This window comes from Bactrocera tryoni, chromosome 2 (genome assembly GCF_016617805.1).
Source record: "Bactrocera tryoni isolate S06 chromosome 2, CSIRO_BtryS06_freeze2, whole genome shotgun sequence".
NCBI classification, from domain to species: Eukaryota; Metazoa; Arthropoda; class Insecta; order Diptera; family Tephritidae; genus Bactrocera; species Bactrocera tryoni.
Window position 1 is genome coordinate 80,971,791 of NC_052500.1, and position 20,115 is coordinate 80,991,905.

Here is a 20,115-nt window from a genome sequence, read left to right on the forward strand (position 1 = left end):
ACCACTGCTGTCGCTTGTCAACTCCTTTTAGTCTTTAATGGATTGACTTAATCGTTAGGGTGTGCCATTGTTTGACAACTTTTTTTTTAATTGGAAAACGACTAAAATATGTATATATATATGAATAATTCAGCTTCTAAAATGAACATCAACAGATGATCGTTTTCCACTTTTCATTATCCATTTAAAAAATATTTTTAAATGGCATTTTTCTTATATATTATGAAAAAAATATTATGGCTTTTTTCAAGTCCGTTCAATTTTCTCCCAGAATAATTTTTAAGTTAATTGCTAGCATAATCGAATGATTTAACTTCCTGAAAGTGTTCAGCCTATTTTAGCTTCACAAGAAAAGTTTACAAAAATGGTACGCCCTAATAGAAAAATAATGATTAAAGAGAATTTAAAAACAGTTAAATTTTTTCGAATTTGGTTTCGAACAAATATTTTTTGTTGTAATTTCACTTAGTGGAGGAGTTGGCATATTCTTTTCTATAAATATATATATTACTGGTATTATACCACACCATTAAACAAAATGTAATCGTTCCTAATATATGTTTAGCTACAAGTTTAACATCCAAATAACAGCAATTACTCATGGTTTCCTCCCAACTTAAACCGTTATTATTTATAGCTCACTAGAGAGCTTGTAAATCATTGAATGCAGCAAATAATTCAAAGCAAAGTTTACAATAGCACACTTACCTCAAACATCTCTCCAAACATTTACGTACCAGAAATATATCATTTTCACCTTTTTTTAACTCCGTCTACCTTTTACTTTCAACCGCTGACTCACTTACAGCCACACCTACCACATATTACTTATTGCTGTAATAGACAATTTGAAGACAATCGCTGAACCAGTTTCTCTCTGTAGCAACATTCATCTTACTATCTTCAAGTACATTTACTTTCGATTTCCTGGCCATAAAGAAAATTACACTCAGACACATAATAATTTGTAATAGCTGGCAATTCCTTACAACAGCTTCCTAACCAACTTAAGCCTTCACACTTCTCAGTAGAAAAATCGCCGAATCCACTCTCATTAATTTTTACGACAAATTGATTAACCCAATAAATTCGCACCCTCTTCACCTGCCAATAAAGGCAAAAAATAACCATCTGCAACAACAACTACCATGCGTAATACCAATTGCTTTGACATTTAGCAGCCACTCGAAGTGAAATTGATGTTTCCGAAATCACACGTGAAACTCACGAAAACCCTGCACATCCGTTAATTTACAGCTCGTAATGTGTGGGGGTGTGCGTGTGCCAGTGACTGCAGTCGAACGCATGCAACTGCAAATCCAAAATGGCTGTTGCATCACGTGTCAGACACGCGCGTAAATTATTTACACACAATTTCAAGCCACCCTCTGCCGCCAACACAATTACAACCGCACAAATAAGCGACTGTTCGATTTACACAAGTCCAGCGGAAGCTGTGTATTTTGTGCAGTATCAATTTACAGCAGGAAACATAAGCCTATACATACATATGTACATATGTATACGAGTATATGTAAGAAAGGCTATAAGTTATTGATTTCTTTCCTTCCTTTCTCTACTATTTTCCATTGGGCAGCCAGCAAATTTGTTTACTGACACTTGTCACTTGTCAGAAGCGTGCTGTTTCTCAATTTGTTGCTGTCGCTCAGGCCTTAGAATTATACTCAAAACTTACTCAGTAGAGATACTCAGAGGTTGTATTGATATTTTTGAAAACTAAATAAAAGAAAATCTGTCTTTCACTTTTATTTTCATTTATTTAATTAAAACTCTCATATAAAGTTAATAATATGTTCACAAAAAAATACCAATCCTCCTTGAACCCTCCGTGACCTTCGCTCATTGACATTTAATTTTTACCTCAAAAGTGCTTAAATTTAATTTGCAACATTAAATTAATTATCAACTCAAATCTGACCCCACTTCAATCTATGAACAAAATCCACCCCATTTGTAGCACAACCCCACTTAGAATACTGCTCTTCATTACATAACCTCACTTCAGCACAAACATATTTACTCAATTCCCCTTTTGCTCCATGACATTTTTGTTTATTAGCCAACTTCAGTGTCAGAGTACACATCATTCGATCATGCTCGTATTTCAAGCTCCGTCATATATCCTCTGGCATTTTTAATCGCTCTTCCTCCTGCTTGTTACGGGTTCTACTCCCTTCATCTGCTTCTCTTTTGATTATTTTGCTTATTTACGCACAGTCTGCTTGGTATTTACCATTTACCCTACTCATGACGGAAGTTGGAAATCTGTTAGCTTAATTGCATTATGAGCTAATAAAGGCCAAAAGCACACAGATGCGTGCAACGCTTTTGAGCTTAGACATTTTGGTCATTTCGTTGAAGTTTTGTGGCTGAAATGTGGAGGACTATTGTCTAATCGAGTGTTGTGCGCATTGTTTGTGGGATTTTTCTATGCCTGCATACTTTTTACCTTTTGTTTGGTTATGTCCAGAGGCAGCCTATTGTGTTGGACAACTACTTTCAAAGGCATATATGTATGTACGTACATACCTAGATTGGTTTATATCTAAGTTGAATTTCTATGTGTTTCAATTTCGGCTGTATGACCTGGACAATTGAGGTTTTTTTTTTGATTAGGTTTGTTGATTACTTGCCTCAGGGTTGGCAGTCCCACTCAGGGAAAGTTATATCCCCATAAATAGATCTGTGTAAGTGCTTGACAAATATTGCATGATATGCATTAAATTTTGATATTGAAGCAATAATAAAATGATTTGCAATCAATTGCTACAAATTTCTTCGTGTTTTACCGATATTGGTCTTTATATCCCGAGAAAAATTATCGAAGGAACTTAATGAAAATATTTTTCAAGACTTTTTTTCCCCTTTCTACCTTCAGTGCTTTTGGTTACCGAACTTCGACTCCCGTTCGTCGCTCTTCGTTCATTGTGCACTTCTGAAAAGTCTCGTTTTATGATTTCTCTAAATAAAGCTCATTGTTTCTTCACAAATTCATCAACTGCTTATAAAACAGAAGAATTGTGGTTATGGATTCTATACTCGATTTTAACGCCCAAACAAATCGCAGGAAGTAACCTAACCTCACTTCTTTTAAAGATGTTTTTAATTTGAATTTCCGATATAATTTCGATCTTGTTGGAAATAAACAATTTTGATTAAACTTTTCTCAATGAAGTCATATTAAAAAAATATTTTTGGAAAATTAATTTTGACAGCTAAAATTTTAGTTTCGAACTTTATATTTTTCGAGTATTCACATTTTTGAAAATTTCATATTATGATCAAATATATCAGTTTTGAGTCCGTGTATATAAATAAATGTTAATATTTTACATTTCTTAAAGAATTCATATTAAAAAAAAAAAATATTTTTTGTTTTTGAAAATTTATTTTGAATTCAAAAATATTAGTTTCGAACTTTTTGTTAAATCCATGTATTCAATATTTTAATATTTTATATTTCTCAAAGAATTCATATTAAAAAAAATATTTTTTTTTTTCAAAATTTAATTTTGAGTTCAAAGCCGTGTATATAAATAAATTTTAATATTTTTCATTTCATTCTCATTTCATTTTATTTTGAGTTGAAAAATATCAGTTTCGAAAATATTGTTAAATCCATATATTAAATTAATGTTATGGTTTAACTTTTCTTAAGCAAGTCATATTATACATAGATTCTTTGTTGAAAATAATTTTTAATTAAAAATATATCTTTGCCCAAATATTAGTAATACCAGATTAAAAACATTACATAACACCACAGGAAGTGATATAAAATATGTGATTTCAAACTCAATTCAGCGGTTTCAAGCAAAAATTTACAAAATAATAAATCAAAAAATTTATAAAAATAAAAAAATTGTAAAAGTGTTCCAAAAGTGCCAAAAATATTTACCAACAAACAGGAATATACATATAAACCAAAGCGTCCAAAAATAATATGCCAAATTAATTTTTACTTCATCTGAAATAAAAAATATCAAAAAATTTATTTTCCTGTTTTGAAACTCAAAAACAAAACACAAAAATCAAATAACATGCAAATTCTAATAAAGAAGTAAAAAGAAGAACAACTGAATAACAAAAATCACGTGATCTCCAACACCAAAAAAAATAAATGTTGTTGTTGCCACCGACAACAACATGGGTAACTCATCGTCATCGCATGGCCATGGCAGCAGCAGCAAGAGTAGTCGCAAATGTCGCAGTCTGCCCAACTCGCCGGATGTCAGAAGGTAGGTACTCGCTACTCGAGCTAGCAACGAAAACTATGTACAACAAAAAGCAAAGATGAAATTATGCCGCGAAAACCGCTGAATATTCATAATATGACTAAATATTTTGTTAGATGTTATGCCAAAGAAATATCAATGAAAATCGTCGGGGGAGAAGTACGATGCACAAACACACACTTTATGTATTGCTAGAAATATATGTATGCGTGTATATGCGCCTAGAAGTATATCATTTGCCATTAACACATCAAAAGAATGCAATAAACTTCCGGGTTAGCGGGAATCGTTATAACTAAATATTCATGCCGTGTACTGCGGTTGTTTCTTACTTAGCGCCAAAGATGCTTTGAGGCCACCTCCCACAGCTGCCCCTAAAAATTTCTACCGCATCTGTATATCAACTGTTCTTGCCGCACGCCGCTAATGAGCGCACATTACAGCATAATCATTTGAGGTATTTTTCTACAAAAAGGGAAGACATATATTTTTATGTAGTGCTTCTATATATTTACATAGATTTGTAGTAAATATGTTACAACACACATAACATTTGTACACATATGCGCCTATTTGAGTGCTGTGTCATAGAGAATAACGAAAATAACTCACTTCTAACTCCAGCACACTCGCTGCTAATGCCGCCTTTTGAGGGCGTTGAAGATTTGCTCGTTCTGTTGGGGCTATAAATCTTCGCCGTAGCCTAGTCTAGGCGCATGCTGGCGGTCGCAGCAACGAATGTCAATGTGGTTGGGAGTTCTGCGGCTAATTTTAGACGCACTTAAATATTTTCTCTGCCCTTTTTATTGTAAACTCTTAGTTGTTGTTATTATCTTTTGTTCTCGTAGTACTTTTTTGTTGTTTGACAGTATTTTTTATAGATTTTTGAGAAAATATTAAACTAAAATGGTTTTTGGAAGTAGAAAGTGCAGTTGAAGAACGAAAGTCAGTGTGAGATTTTAGTGAATTCTGACTAAAGTTAACGCACAAAGGTCAAAAATATGTGAAAATTTGGCTTTTGAGAAGATAATGTTTTTATTTTTTGGTATATACATATGTACATACCTAAGCAGGTTTTCAAATAGTTTTAGCAGCTTTCCGCCTTAAAGTAGTTGTATTAATAGATAATATGCTACAAATCTATCGATACCTACACCGATATCTCAAGGAAACTATCGGCAATATAAAAATTATTGATAGTCAAATAAAAAATAATTGTTCGAGATTGTAGCCTACAAAGTGACGATGCATGATTCAATTCTTGAGAGTGATACCTACGAGCATTGCCTTTTAAATTTCGGGACTAGAGAACAAATAAGAACAATCGAAAATCTTTTTATTGGTTTTCAAAATATTATCATTTAAGGTCTATACCACTTTTTCTACTCTCATTGAGATATCTCCAAAATATGCATTAACACATCAACTGTCCGTTGAGCTATGAATTTATTTTTTCATACGGGAATAAAAAGAGGGCATTCCGTGCCAATTCAAGACCAAACGAAGGAGATGACTTATCAAATCGATGTGTTAAGTACGCAAAACTGCAGTTGTTTCAATCGATGTGTGAGAGGTCGCATTGCTTACCAGATTTCTCGAAAGACAACTGACAAAAAAGGGTTGTGTATCACTCAGAATTTACTATTCTGTATCATTTTGGTGTTATGGTTGCTACATATCTAATTACTTCAACAAGCAGCCTTCCGCTTGGAAGTGCTTTGTACGCGAACAACTTTTGTTGCATTCGTCTCATCTGGAAACACTCATACAGTCGACTGCAGTTTACCTTCGGACTGATACGTCGTGGATTTATACACGATTTATCACCTGACACGATGTCACAGATGTGTCTCGAAGCACCGCTTTCTTATGTTTTTAACTTTTCTACTGACCAATAGACACGAACCTTTTTTGTGAACACAATTTTACTTCAATGAAATGTTTCTGCAATGTTGAAATTATGATGACCCCGACATTTTTGCTACAGTTGAATATTTTAAGTTACTGTAATCAACATAAACAGCGTTGCCACACCGCAAAATATAATTTATGCAATTGTCTGTTCCTTTTTATAAAATAATCTTAAATTACTACAAAAACTTTGCTTATTGCAACGATTGCTTTGTTGCACGTATTGCACCATATGGCGCATGCTACTGATGTGCAATTTTTCCTGCTCATTTTTTTTTGCTCCAGAAAGCTTTCTTATGCTGTTTTCATACTTCTTTGCCTTTATATTTATTTATTGCAACCATATGCAACTTTTGCTTTTTCGCCCTTCCTTAGTATCCGGCCCACTAGCGCCACTTTGGCCAGAGGCCAAGTCGAGATGCTCTTATAAAATATTCATAAATTTTTTAAAATAAAATAAATAACAAAATAGTGCTGTGTTTGCAATTTTTTACTCCGCCAGTTAGTATGTAAAACGCTCGCGGCTGTTTTTGAATTTTTGAACCTTGTTCAATATTATGCAATCCAGCCGATTTTACTTATTCGAAATCCATTTTTAATACATATGTATGTGCATAGTCCCATTTTTCAATGTGCTCGTTACAAGCATCCAATTCATAGTCATAATAGAAATTCATATTTCATTTCTGGTCGGTTTGGTTTTGATTTCGACATTTTCACAAAAGCAACCCTTAAAATTCATTTTCCACCACCGCATGCAGTTTGCAGTTAAAAAAAAAGTCAGAAAATCAGCATCCCTTATGAGCATTTGATTCAATTACAAACATCAAAGTGCAAATAAAAACTTGGCATTTCCATTAGCAAACAAATATGGAAATAATAAGCAGGAAAAAATGCCGCAATATTTGTCGGTAGGTCGTGTATGCTATACACATGGGTTCATAGATACGTTAAACTCATTTCGAAACCAAGAAAATGCATAAATGAAAGGTCTAGCAAATAGATAGTCGTGGTAACAATATCTGTCGCAAATGACACAAAGTGGTCTCACCTGCCTCTGTTTCGTATAGAAGCATTTCTCCAGTCGTCTTTCTTCTACTAGTCGTCTAACGTCTCCATATATGGTGATTAGTACATGCAAATATCATTACACCCTTCTGGTATTAATTTAAAGTAAAGTAAGTCTACTTGTTCTTTCCAAAATTATTACTCCTCAGTGCGGTATGACATAGCCATCCATTCACTACTTTTAATTCCCTTGATATTTATGTAAGTCAGACTGTCACTCCACCGATTTCAATTGAAGAACATTCATTACTTCCAAATCTGGCTGCATTTTTTTTGTTTGCTTCCAATTTTCCCACCACCACTTTTCATGCTCCTCTTATAATAATATCCTTCAACCGCACATTAGTTTCGCCGTCACTGCTCATTATTCTCAACCTTTATTGCGCACTTATAATAGGTTATAAATACGGTTTCTGAACATTAAAAATACATACATATGTATATGGCAATAAGTGGGGGTGACTGCGTGCACAAAGCTACTGCGCATGCGCAACTTACCCCATAAAACTGGAATTATTTGCTGAGAAAAGATTGATGCACCCTATTCTGATCGTATCGATGGGGAAGTCAAATATGCAGTTAAGTGCGATCAGAATTCAAGTTGAATGTTTGCTGAAGTTAGCTACATAAGTTCCAAAGATTTTAAGGCGTGAAAATCAATCGATTATTACCAGCTTTAGGAGGAATGCGCTTGTAATCCTCATCTTTTCATGTTTTTGCTTACATATATAAACAAAATTTATTGATAAGTTTCTCGTAATGGTGAGAACTGTTATTTCAAGTGTATAAGAGGTGATGAAAAGTCATCGTATTGAGTATTGGTGAAATACAATATTAAATTACTTTAAGCAAGAATAGCAATATATACTTACGATCGTCCCTCTTATTATTGAGATTTTTAGTTTCAAAAATAATGTATAATAATGATCGATTTATGAATTGTTTTGTTGTTCAACAATTTCATAAATTTTTAATTCGATCTTTTTAGCTCTATCGAAATGTTTTAGCGATAATTTTTAATTTCATCACTCATAAAAATTATTGATTCATAAATATTAAATTCCATATTTTTTATATATCGATAATTTTTTATTTTTCGCTCATAAAATGATTGATTATTAATTATTTTTAATATTCATCGACAATTTTTAATTTTGTCGTTCATAAAAATTAATGATTATTAATTATATTCTTATATATTAATTTCATAAATTTATAATATGATATTTTTTTGTTTTTATCGATATTTGTATCGATTATTTTTAATTTCATCGATAATAATAATGATTGATCGTTAATTAACTTATTTCATACTAATTTATAAAATTTTATTACAATAACGTTAATTTTTATCGATATATTTTTGTTTTATCGATAATTTGTATTTTTATCGAAAGAATATAATTTTATGTTGATTAAATATATTATATAGACTTAAAACAAAACTTTGAAACTTGCGAAAGAAAATCGAACTAGAATCAAAAAAGTTCATATCTCGATAAAATTAAAAAATCGATTGCAGATTATATGAATGATTATGAAATTTTCTAGCTGTCCAACATTTCACTTTAAATAAACTAATCTAATTGACACTTAGAAAACAAAGAACTCTCACTCGAACATATTCTCCCTTTCAGTGATCACCATATTCCTTTGTATCAGTTCCTATAATCAACTAACATCTGTTTGAGGACCCAAGTATCTGTATAGCTTATCGAACGAGTTAGTTTTTAGTTTCTGTGATTTTTTTCAAATAATCCTTTACGTACGATGCTCTTGAACTATTTCCCCTGTTTAGATACAAATACACAGATAATTTGCTTTTCCTCCCATCTCTTCACTTCTCAACCCAAACCAGCTTCACCCAGCACACACTGTAAATACAAATTTATCAGTATCACAAATCTCTGCATAGTAAACTTTTAATAGAATAAAACCCACCAACTGGCGCATAAAGCGAATATTAGAATAGAATTGATAGGCACCACATGACAATAGGGACAAAAGTTGTTATGCCAAGTACCTAACGGCCGATAGTGTTGGCAGACAAGCGGCAGGCAAGCAACGAACCAGCACACATGGCGGTGAAAGCCGCTGCACAACTTTCATTGTTCGAATGAATGGGGTTTTTGTGGCATGCAACGAGCATTCAACAACGGTTGACATCAGAAGACCGTAACGACGCACCGCCATCATCTCGTATGCATATGAATATGAATTATAAATCGTAATGCGACACGTTGCGAACGTGTGCAAAGTGTAAAATTCTCCGTGCTGTGGCGTTATTAAATGCCATAGACATATACACGTACTGGCATGTGCCACATGGCAGCACAGGAAGGTGCATGGAACTTATGTGTTGAGCACCTAAGCATTCATGTGTCTGTGTGTGTGTGTGTATTGTTGTAACTTGCAATAGGGAACGCGTTTGTCGGTGCAACAAACCTTTTTATGCATGTTTAGCCAACAATACCAGCACGTGCAACGTGTGGCAAACCTTTTTCTGACTTTTACGCCAGTATTATGACATTTTTTATTAAATTTGCTTTTGGTGCGCTGGCTGACAGCGATTTTTTTGTTACTTTCTGTGAAGCGAAGGTTTTTAGGACATTTTTTAACTGTCTGTTTTAAAGCCATTGCTGTTTCTTTGTTGCAACTTTATGCGGTACTAATGCGCGCAGGTCAGACCTTGGTTATGCGGAAGTAGAAAAAAGTTAAAGTTCATATTTTTTATAGACACATTTTGCTTGTATGTATGTGTAAGCAATGCAGTAACCATATACTTTAGGTCGAAAGGAAATTGTATTTGATTTAGCCCAAAGAATATGCGAAAAAAATTTACACAGTCTATACATATGTATAGGCTGAGTATAAAATTAAAATATAGAATTCTAAGCACAGTGCTGCTTAAGCATCACTTAAGTAGCGAAAAAAGCCAGCGGAAAAGATATAGATTATGTCTGTTAACCCTTAGGTGAACATATTTGTATAAAGCGGCAAAGCAATTGGCTTAAATTAAAACAATTCCACATATGCCGAATGTAAAGTGTTCATAAAAGTTAGCATCCCACAAGTCACTGGCTTTCTGTTTGTAATATTCTATTCAATATTATCGAAATTCGTTAAAATATATCTCTTCTTCTTTGGCTCTACAACCTTGAGTGAGCTGAGAATACAAAACTTGAGCTATACTTTGCGATGTCATGGCAATTGTAGAGATTTCTATGCAATTGGTTCTTCCAGTATATGTCTGTGGCCCCTTGCTTCTTCGTCCACCCATATGTTTGTGCCTTATAATATAAATGGAATGGTAAATCATTTAAATAGCGTAATTTTTCTTCGTTGAGAGGTGGATCTTTTGCTCAATTGTCTACCTATCTCAAGTAGTACCGGTTGACAAAAGTTGTCCCGCTTTTGTTTTAAAAGCTTAGATTGCTGGTGGCATTTATGCTGTTTCCGAGAGGTACAAAGTTTTGACTTTTTGAAATTTATAGCTACCAACAGTCACGTAGTTCTAAAGGCGTGATGCATTTTTATGCGTGATCTCCAGCTACTTTGTAATATCGTTCGTCGTTTACAACAAGGTCCAATATGGGTACTTAAATGTATGGTGTAGAATGTCTCCAGCGACTTTTTGGTTCCAAAATGTTAATCATTTATATGTAGAAATGGCGAAGAAACAAAAATAAGGGGTCTGAGGTTTTGTTGATCCTGGATAAATTTTCACAAACAGATTATGGGTCTTAAACTGGTTTCGAACTAGCGATTTTTAAGGCGAAGTTTAGTTCTTAGGGCTTATAAAGAATTCTTTGTCAGTTTATGAGATAATCGAATTAAATTTTATACATAGGTGCATTTTGATCTTCCATTGATCAGTCCTTTCTCAACGAACAAAGACCAAACTTAATAAGTCAATCATTATTCCTATCGTTCTCTGCACCATGCAGAGGTAAGGTCGATGAAAAGATCTGATGCGTATTGTCAACGGCGAGTATCGCATTCAATGGAACGAAGAAGAGTACGAAATATACGACGTCATTGACATAGTTCAGAGAATTAACCCTTCGACGGGTACTACGTCGAAGGAAGCAGAGGAAAAGGAAGACCTCCACTCTGTTGGAAAGACCAGGTGAAGAAGGACCTAACTACAATTGGAATCTCCAACTCGGCTATAACCGCGTAAGCGTTGGCTACGCCAATCAAGAAGAAGAAGAAGAATATTGATGATTTGTCGCAATCGGCGAGATCGGAAAAATATATCACATATCGCTCATATTAAGTGATTTAATCGTGCACCATTCACCATTGTCAACGACAACATAGTATTCTAGCTGTTAGAAACAGCTTATGTACTTTCTTAATTTGTGCTACAAAAGGATTTTACTGACATTAAGCGTTTAAGCATCGAAATTTAATATGCGTTCATAAAATTTGCAAAAAGTTAAATGTGAAAGGTAAAAACTGAAAGCACAACTTCACTTCCGCTGAACTCAATACAAGGCTTTGGTCAAACAGCGAAAGACTTTTTTCTGCTTGCAACACTTTTCTGTAAACTTATATATGTACGTATATTTGTGTGTATGTTTTCATATGCCTTAAGTACTCATCGCGCTTGTCGAGCGAAAACTTCCTCTTCTCTATTACCAAGTTGACACTTTTTATCTTACATTTATGAGCGTATAAAACCTGCATTAGCATGATACTATTGTAGCAAATACAAGGTTACAAACACATAAATATTATATATATGCATAAATGTATACATACATATATATATATCTACATATCTACATATATCTTCGTGGAGCTACAGACAATTGTTTGCTCGTTACAGTGGCGCGTGTTTGGTCACAAAGTTGAAAACGAAGTTGGAGACAGTCAGTCAGTCACATATCTAAACAAAAACAATAACAAATGCCACTTCCATGTCTGGTTCTCATTTCCTGCACTTGCGCGCCGCCACCGTCGCCGCTGTCACTGCACTCCACTTACATTTATGATACCTTCCTTTCATTGCGCATAAACACGAGTTCCTTTTAGTCGCGCCAATTGTTGTTTGCTTTGCCAACAAACACACATTTATAGCCTGAGTTGTTGCCCACATTGTAGTGAAGTGTGTCTTTCAGTGCCTTTCACATATGTCCGTACACATACTTGTACATATGAACACGCCAAGAACATATGTATCACTTTATGGACAGACGGCATGTTGGCATCTCATCACCTGAAAACGCTGAATATAGCAGATGAAGTGGCTGTGTCGCCTCAGCGCCTCAACGCGCTTACTTTTATCCAGTTTATGTTTGTTTACAGCACCAAGGATATGCTGGTGATGCTGGTGTGTTGCCAGTTGCTTGTTTAAGGTGCTGCGAGTCGCTCGAGTATAGTCGCTTTTAGTAGCACCTATACACAAGTAGCTGAGTAGATACTCGAGTGTGCATAGTGGTGGTGGCGGCAAGTAGGCAAGTGTGTTGTGTGCGAATTTGGAGTAGACCGAGGTACTTGTGGCGCTGATGCGGCTCTGTGCTGAGTGCTCGAGTGAAAGGAGTGTTGGAGTTTGTTTTGAAGAATGTCACAAAGTGCTTAAAGTGTGAATTGTAGTTGAGAATGCGTTTTTAGTACACATAGTGGAATCTAAATGGTTTAAGATATCATAAATCACATCAAATATATACATATATTTCTGATTTTTACTTTTAAAGTTCAATGTACATACATAGAAATAATCCAATCAAAGGTCTTGAATATATCACGACTTATTATACCGGCCCTATAAAGTCTCTAGTACAATGAGCAAAAAATAGTAAAACTTTGTTCATGATTTTAAAACTCTTAATTTATTCTTCTTCGAAATCTACTAGTATATGTCATCACCCTCAAAGTAATCTCCTTTGGCTCCAATACACTCGTGCCAACGAGTTTTTCTACTTCTCAACAAACAATCAATTTCCGGAATAGCATTCTATGCACGAACGATTCAAGTTTAATGGCTTCAATTATCTCAAAATGGTTTCCCCGAAGCGGTCGTTTCAGTTCGCTCAGCACCCAGAAGTCACAAAGATCTATATCAGGCGAATACGGTGGCTATGGCATGACATTGAATGAAAATTTGGCGAAAACCTCACGAAGAATCAATACAGCCTGCGATGATGCATTATCGTGGTGCAAAAACCAAGAGTTGTTGGCCCATAATTCCAGCTTATTTTTACGAATAGCTTCGCATAAATGACGCATAATACACAAATAATGTTTCTCATTGACAGTTTGGACGTTCGGAAGGAATTCAAATTACAGGACACCTCGATAATTGGCGAAACCTGTCAACATAACCTTGAATTTTGACCTGCTTTAACGTGCGTTTTTCGGTTTCGGCTCAACTTTGCCATGATGCTCGGCCGACTGATCGTCTGTTTTCGGGTCGTAAGCATAGATCTAAGACTCATTGTCAGTATTCCGGGTAGTTGAGAAGCATTGTTTCTCAGACGTTAACGCGACGTAATTTTTCGAAAAAATTTAGTGATTTAGCAACCAATCGTGCTTTCACTTTTCTTAGGCCAAAATGATCTTTCAAAATGGTTAGCACTGATCTTCTGATATTCCAACGATGCCAGTAAGATCTCTGACTGTTAATCTTCGATTCTTAGGAATCAACTCCTTTATTTTATTGACGTGTTGGTCATCAGTCGATGTTGATGACCGTCCTGGACGTGGTTCGTCGTCTACGCGTCCTCGATCCACTTTGAATAATTTATATCAATCAGAAACCTCGCGGCAAAGAACTATCAGCGAAGGCCTTTTCCAATATTTTGAACGTTTCGGTTCCAGAAATTTAATTCCGAACACAAAAATTAATGGAACTTCTTTGTTGAATAATTTCACTCATCGTAAAAATCGCCGAATGCACTTCAGAAAGACAAGCGTATACTAAACACTAATGATTAATTTGATGTGATAGATATCACTGACAGTCATACCGACCCAGAAAAAAATATTTTGACGAATGGGTTTTCGCGCAGAGTGAAAATAAGAATGTCTTACTATTTCATTCCCGAAGTAGAATAAGTGATCAGCATGAGGATCAAAGTCAATTTTTTGAAATATTAAACAAGTTTTGATCAGGTTCTTTTCTTTCCAAGAAGATGATCATTTGTTGGCATGACCAATGTAAGAATCCTTAGATGAAAATCTTTTTTATTTGAGAAAACAAAGGTGTAATCTTCGATCAAATTGCTCACTTTGGACTATTAAACATATAGATGCCTTACAAGCTGAGCGATCAAAAGGAAGTTTTTGTATGGAAAACAATTAACAACTTTGTGGGAGCGTGGGAACAAAATCATGACACACACTCGTAAGAGTTATACGATATAAATATCCATACAAAATACAAAACTGTAATATTTAAATTTTTGAAAAATATGCTTGACCTTATATTGCCTTAACTTCATGTAATCTTTCAGAAAGTGTGATACTCACTACTGATTTTCTATATTTATCGCATTAGCGGTTCTCGGAAGGCCTATAATTTCTTTGAATAGCCATTAGACTAAACTGTAATTGGTCTAAAACATAACCATATAGCATTTAAGGCTTTTCTGACAGATATTTAAATCCTCTCTAGAAATAAGTCAATTAATTATTGCGTTGAAGGTCATCCAACGGTAGTTTGATGAAAGGAGAAATTTCTGACAGTTGTTGAATGTTTTAAGGGTCTGAAATGGATAAATCGAATCAAATAATTAAGAGAATACACATATGGACCTTATAGTCTATATAATCCTCCTGAATAGTCTTGCCAACCCGAACTCTGCAACAGATTTACGTAAACTGGCTCAAGATCCTCAAAATTTTTATTTATTTTTATTTATACCTTTAGTCTTTGGTTATATACAAGCAAGCTTATATCAATTCCTTGAAAGCCATTAAGACCCTAGAGAGCTTTTTAGAGTTTTGCCAAGCATAACCTAACTTATTTTTTACTTTTCAATTAGCATAACCTATAAACCCACTATCATCACAGTTAAAGCAATCATTAAAAGCAACGCTAGCAAATTGCATAGACCATAAAATCTGTTAACTTGCCAACATTTAACTTTCACTTAATCAATTTTCGTATTTACAAGCTTTGCTTGCCATCAAATTATCGCGCTCAACCTTTGCACCCACTCTGAACATGCAGCGACAAGCGAACAACAACACTGCGGCGAATCACCTCAGACCCATATTTTTCCAACTATGCAATTCGCCAGCAAGCGACTGGCTGAAATTGCATTTAATTTTCGTTAAATGGACTTTTGGCTATAAAAAAATAAAATTAGCCTCACAACGCTCACGCCAACAAGCGAAGTACACTTGTGCCGCAACAACACGAACACGAAACTTGTAAAAGTAGGCGGAAAAAATATGCAAACAAGTAGAGAATCAGCGAGATGGCTTACTTGTGGCATGCAACATACGCTCCACAACTGTCAACTCAACTACGTACATAGGTATGAATACATCAATAACTAAGCAAGCCAGGCATGCCAAGGCAATAAAACTGAAAAATTCGCAACAACAAAAGAAATGCAGAGTTAAACGTCTCATTCAAGTTGCAAGTAAATTATGAATGGCGTGGTAGTTGCAAAACTACATAAGCACCAACGTTTATTCCCCCAAACGGCACTTAAGCAAGACGGTTAAATGCTTTTTTGTCCACCATTGGTCCCCTTGCCCCTTCTACAGCATTGTTAAGTTATACAACGAGCGTCCAGACATGTGTGGCACGTTGTTCGTTAGCTGGCAGGAGTGTAGTGGAAAGTCGCTGGTTTAATCATGCAACATCTTGGTGCAACATGTGGGACGTATACTTGTTGCACTACACATTCATGCACAAATATTTGCTAGAGGGGTTTAAGAGTGCTGTGTGAGTGCGCGCCGCCTGAACGTAACATGTGTGTTAACGGCATTATTATAGGTGATAGTTTTTTGAGTAGGTGTTGAATGGTTGATAATAAGCGTAATTACCGCGCCATTGATGCGCCGTGCGAAAAATGTTGCAAGTAGATGTAGGTATGGCTGAAATAATGGTGCTGCAGCAAAAGTGAATTGTTTACAAAAGTTGTGCAGACGATGACTCTACTACTAAAAACTATTAGCGGGGGTAGAGAGGAACTTTCGAGTGTTAAGTGACTAAAAGCGTTGTGTTTCAACTGCACAGAGAGGACAATAGGGTTTTAATTAATGCAGAGATGTGAGGGATTATTATTTTTTCAAAGCGTTGTGGGCTTTTTGTTTTCATGTAGACTTGACATTGTGGGGATAAAGACATTCTTTAATTTATGCTCTTTATATATCACTTAAAGGAACGAATTTTGTTTTTGTTGTGGATTTTTGCCCAATTTTTTTCTTCACTTATTAAGGGTGGAACAGACTAGAGTTCTAGAACTTTCACAATTTTTTCGGGATGGTAAGAAAAGAGGAGTTGAATTTTATTTCTTCTGGTTTTATTAAATATTTGTTTGAGCGTATTAAAAATATAATTGGTATTTTTTATACAAAATAGCAGTCAATTGGCAAATTTACGGAATCAATTTATCCAGAGGGCCTCAGTGGGCGACAGTGATTCTAGAAATAGAAGAGCGGCATCTTAATCTACATAAGACTTGCTTGTAAAAATCGTATATTTTTTTAGCGCAACTTTGCATAAAATTTTTTTGAAATGATGGACTTGTACAGAGAGGATACAATTCGAAAATATGTTTATAAAAATCTGCAGAAAATTGTATAAAAAAGTGAATAATTACAAAAATTATGTATTTTAGTAGCCAATCCTACTGAGAAAGTACAGTTAAAATTTCATATACAGACTACGTTTAGTATAATAGTCGGATTTGAGAAATTCAGTTTCGAGAAAAAAGCGTTAAACGATAAGTTTGTTTGGGGTTTTCATCCGCGTTAGTGTCAAGGTGATAGATCATCGATACTATTTTTTCACAATTCTACCGATTGGATAGTATTTTTATGAACCTAAATGTACTTTGAGCAAAAAAAGTGATCTTCTTAAAATTTCATAGTGACCCTATGTCTCTTTTTATACACTGGCCAGTATTTTTTCCCACAAAATTTGCCACACCGAAAGAAAGGTGGACAAATTTGGTCTATGACGCGCTATAAATATATACATAATATGTGTATAGACTATTGTGATCAAATTGAAAGGTGAATTTTTAATTTATACTTCGCGTGTTTTTCGAATAGGTATTTTTTCTGTACGTTGGTAGTACTGTTAGTGACATCTATGCTAAATTTCACGTCAAAATATTCATTAGTATTTGAGATACGCATCGTTTTGTGAGGCTCTAAAAGTGAATTCTTCGATTTTTACTATGTCTGAGTTTATTGAACAAAGAAGTAAGATAATGCGCCAACTCATACTGCATTTGCTATTCGTGATCATTTCACCACATTTTCAACTATTATCGTGGCGCAACCACCGCATTCGCTTGATTACCCTTCGTGTAACTTCTGGCTGTTCAGCAAATTCACATGACCACTACGAGGACACCGTTTTGACTCAATTCAGGCTCTGATGGCCATTACGACGGAGGATTTTTCCAAGTGCTATGATGGCCGGAAAATTCGTTGGCATAAGTGTATTTTAGCGTGAGGGGATTACTTTGAAGGAGATGAAATGACAAAATTTGATCAAAGGTATAAATGCTTAGCATGACGAGCTTAGTCGATTTATCCATGTTTGTCTATCTGTATGCGAACTAGTCCCTCAGTTCTTTTAGTAATCGATCTGAAGCTGCTCATTTGTCGGAATCGCTGACATCGGAGTATCGCACTATAATATATACATAGCTGCCCTATATGCTTGCCGATTAAGTACATGTTCTTGTATGGAAAGACAGGATGTCTTTAAGACATTTTGCATGGGTAATGCAACTCTATAATCTATAAACAAATTGATCAGATCAGGCCTCTACAGCATATACATAGCTGTCATACAAACTGTTCAATCAAAATCAAATCATTGCATAAAAAGTATTATAGCTTCAATACAAGCAAAGCTAGAACGCTTCCTGGCTTCTTATTTTCGCGAAAAAAAATCTTAAATAAAATTAAGTAAAGAAAAAATGTATTTCTTTCATAAAATGAGCACTTTTTGTTCTAAAAATAATGTTTGACTATGACAAAATTTATTTCTTTCACGCAAGTAAGTTACTCAAAATGAGCATAAAATATTTAAGACCATTAAATAAAGCTGTCTATAAAATGTGCAAACTGACATAACAAAGAATTTTCAAACAACAACAATATTCAGTACTGCTTTTGTTAAAACATAAAAAACAGAAAGAAAGCAAAGAACATGTAGACAGTAGCGTATTAATTTTCAAAAAGGAGCTGGAAAAAGTACATAGTCATAAAAAGCAGTAAAAAAGTATGCTTCAAGACGTCAAAATGGAGCAGCTTTTGCCATATAACGTCTTGCTAAAATATGAACATATTAAATTAGTATATGTGTAGGCAGTATGTATTTGTAGTTATGAACACAAATCTTTGGCGTCAACAAGCCAAAGCAACGCTCTTGGCAACTGAGTAGTCGCACAATTATATCACGCGCTGAATGAAGTGCAAAAAGATTACTTTATTTGAGTTGAAAGCTGATTGTGACTGCTGTGTATGCAAACAATGCCACTCACAGCAACGACATACAAACCCCACAGACTTACTTCGCATAAGTACCGGTAAGAGCTTGCCAGGATACGCGCTGCCAACCTACTACTCCTATACGCGATGACTCGCAGCTTGTGCAGATGGCATTGACTTTGGCTGCCACACATACAAATATACACAGAAACGTTATAGAAGAAGTCAAGCAGCAGCAAAGGTGCCACAAAAAAGTAGAAATGAAACAAAAGTAATTTTAAATTTTGCCGCAGACACAAACTCACACACACATACATATATACATACACGACTAAGAAGTCAAAAGCTGCTTACAACGCGACACCCCAACTTTACACTTCCGCTGCTCGTCTCGATTTCGCACAGTGCCTTGCTGGCTTCCGCCACGCACACACACACACTTCGGCATCGGCGCCTGTTAATAGGGAAATCTAATATGGTTTTCGGCAAACAGTTTGCAATTTGCTTTCACTGTTTGTTATCCTTTCGGTTCATTGCGACAGCTGCGGCTGTTTGTTGCAAGGAGCAACAGCTTGTCGTTTGCCACAACGTCTCGTCTCATTTAATGTATGTGTGCGTGTGTATGCGCTTATTTAATAAGACAAAACAAGAACTTAATTTGTTTATGCCTTTTTCTACTTTTTCGCTCAGCAGCTTGTCTTCTCGGCAATAAAAAGTTTAAATTGAAAGCAATTTTCGCTCTTTTTATTTCGAATTTCCTTCATTTATTCCTTGCGGAATGTTTGGGTGATGAATTAGTCTATGTGGTGGCATTTACATTGAGATACATATACGTAGGGGGTATAGTATGTTTGGGAGTAAAGTTATGTTTAATTATAACTCTGAGCGAAGACTTCAAGTTTACGACAGATGGTTAGTGCTTCTTTAGAACTCTAATTGAATGGTATTTGCATATAACACCCGATCAAATGTTTAAAGAAAAATAAGCATTTGATAAAAATCTTTATTATCGGCTTTGAAAAAGATCTTTTTTTTCAACCAGTACAAGCATACCAATGCTTAATCCCATTTTCCATACACCTGTGTGTGACGTCGTTCAGTGCGTATGACTTTTAATGGCATTAATGAACCCTTGGCGCGTTCCTCGAAGCAAATTTTTAAAACAAATTCATTGGGAAATCTGTTGAATATGGTGTCTTTGCGATGACTCTCATTGCGTGTTTGGCCAAAAAGTCAGTAACAATCA

At 35.0% G+C, this 20,115-nt stretch overlaps 1 protein-coding gene across 4 annotated transcripts in view; it reads left to right on the top strand.

Moving 5' to 3' along the window:
* LOC120767342 (protein sickie) overlaps positions 1-20,115 on the top strand; it is a 460,987-nt gene that overhangs the window by 277,168 nt on the left and 163,704 nt on the right. The window contains exon 1 of one of the 4 annotated variants that reach the window (XM_040093301.1): positions 4,130-4,259. The exons of the other annotated variants lie outside the window; for them this stretch is intronic. Within the exon in view, the coding sequence (XP_039949235.1) occupies positions 4,168-4,259 (92 nt within the window). The 5' untranslated portion in view covers positions 4,130-4,167. Of the gene's footprint in view, positions 1-4,129; positions 4,260-20,115 lie in introns of those variants that run through there. 4 annotated transcript variants of the gene reach the window in all.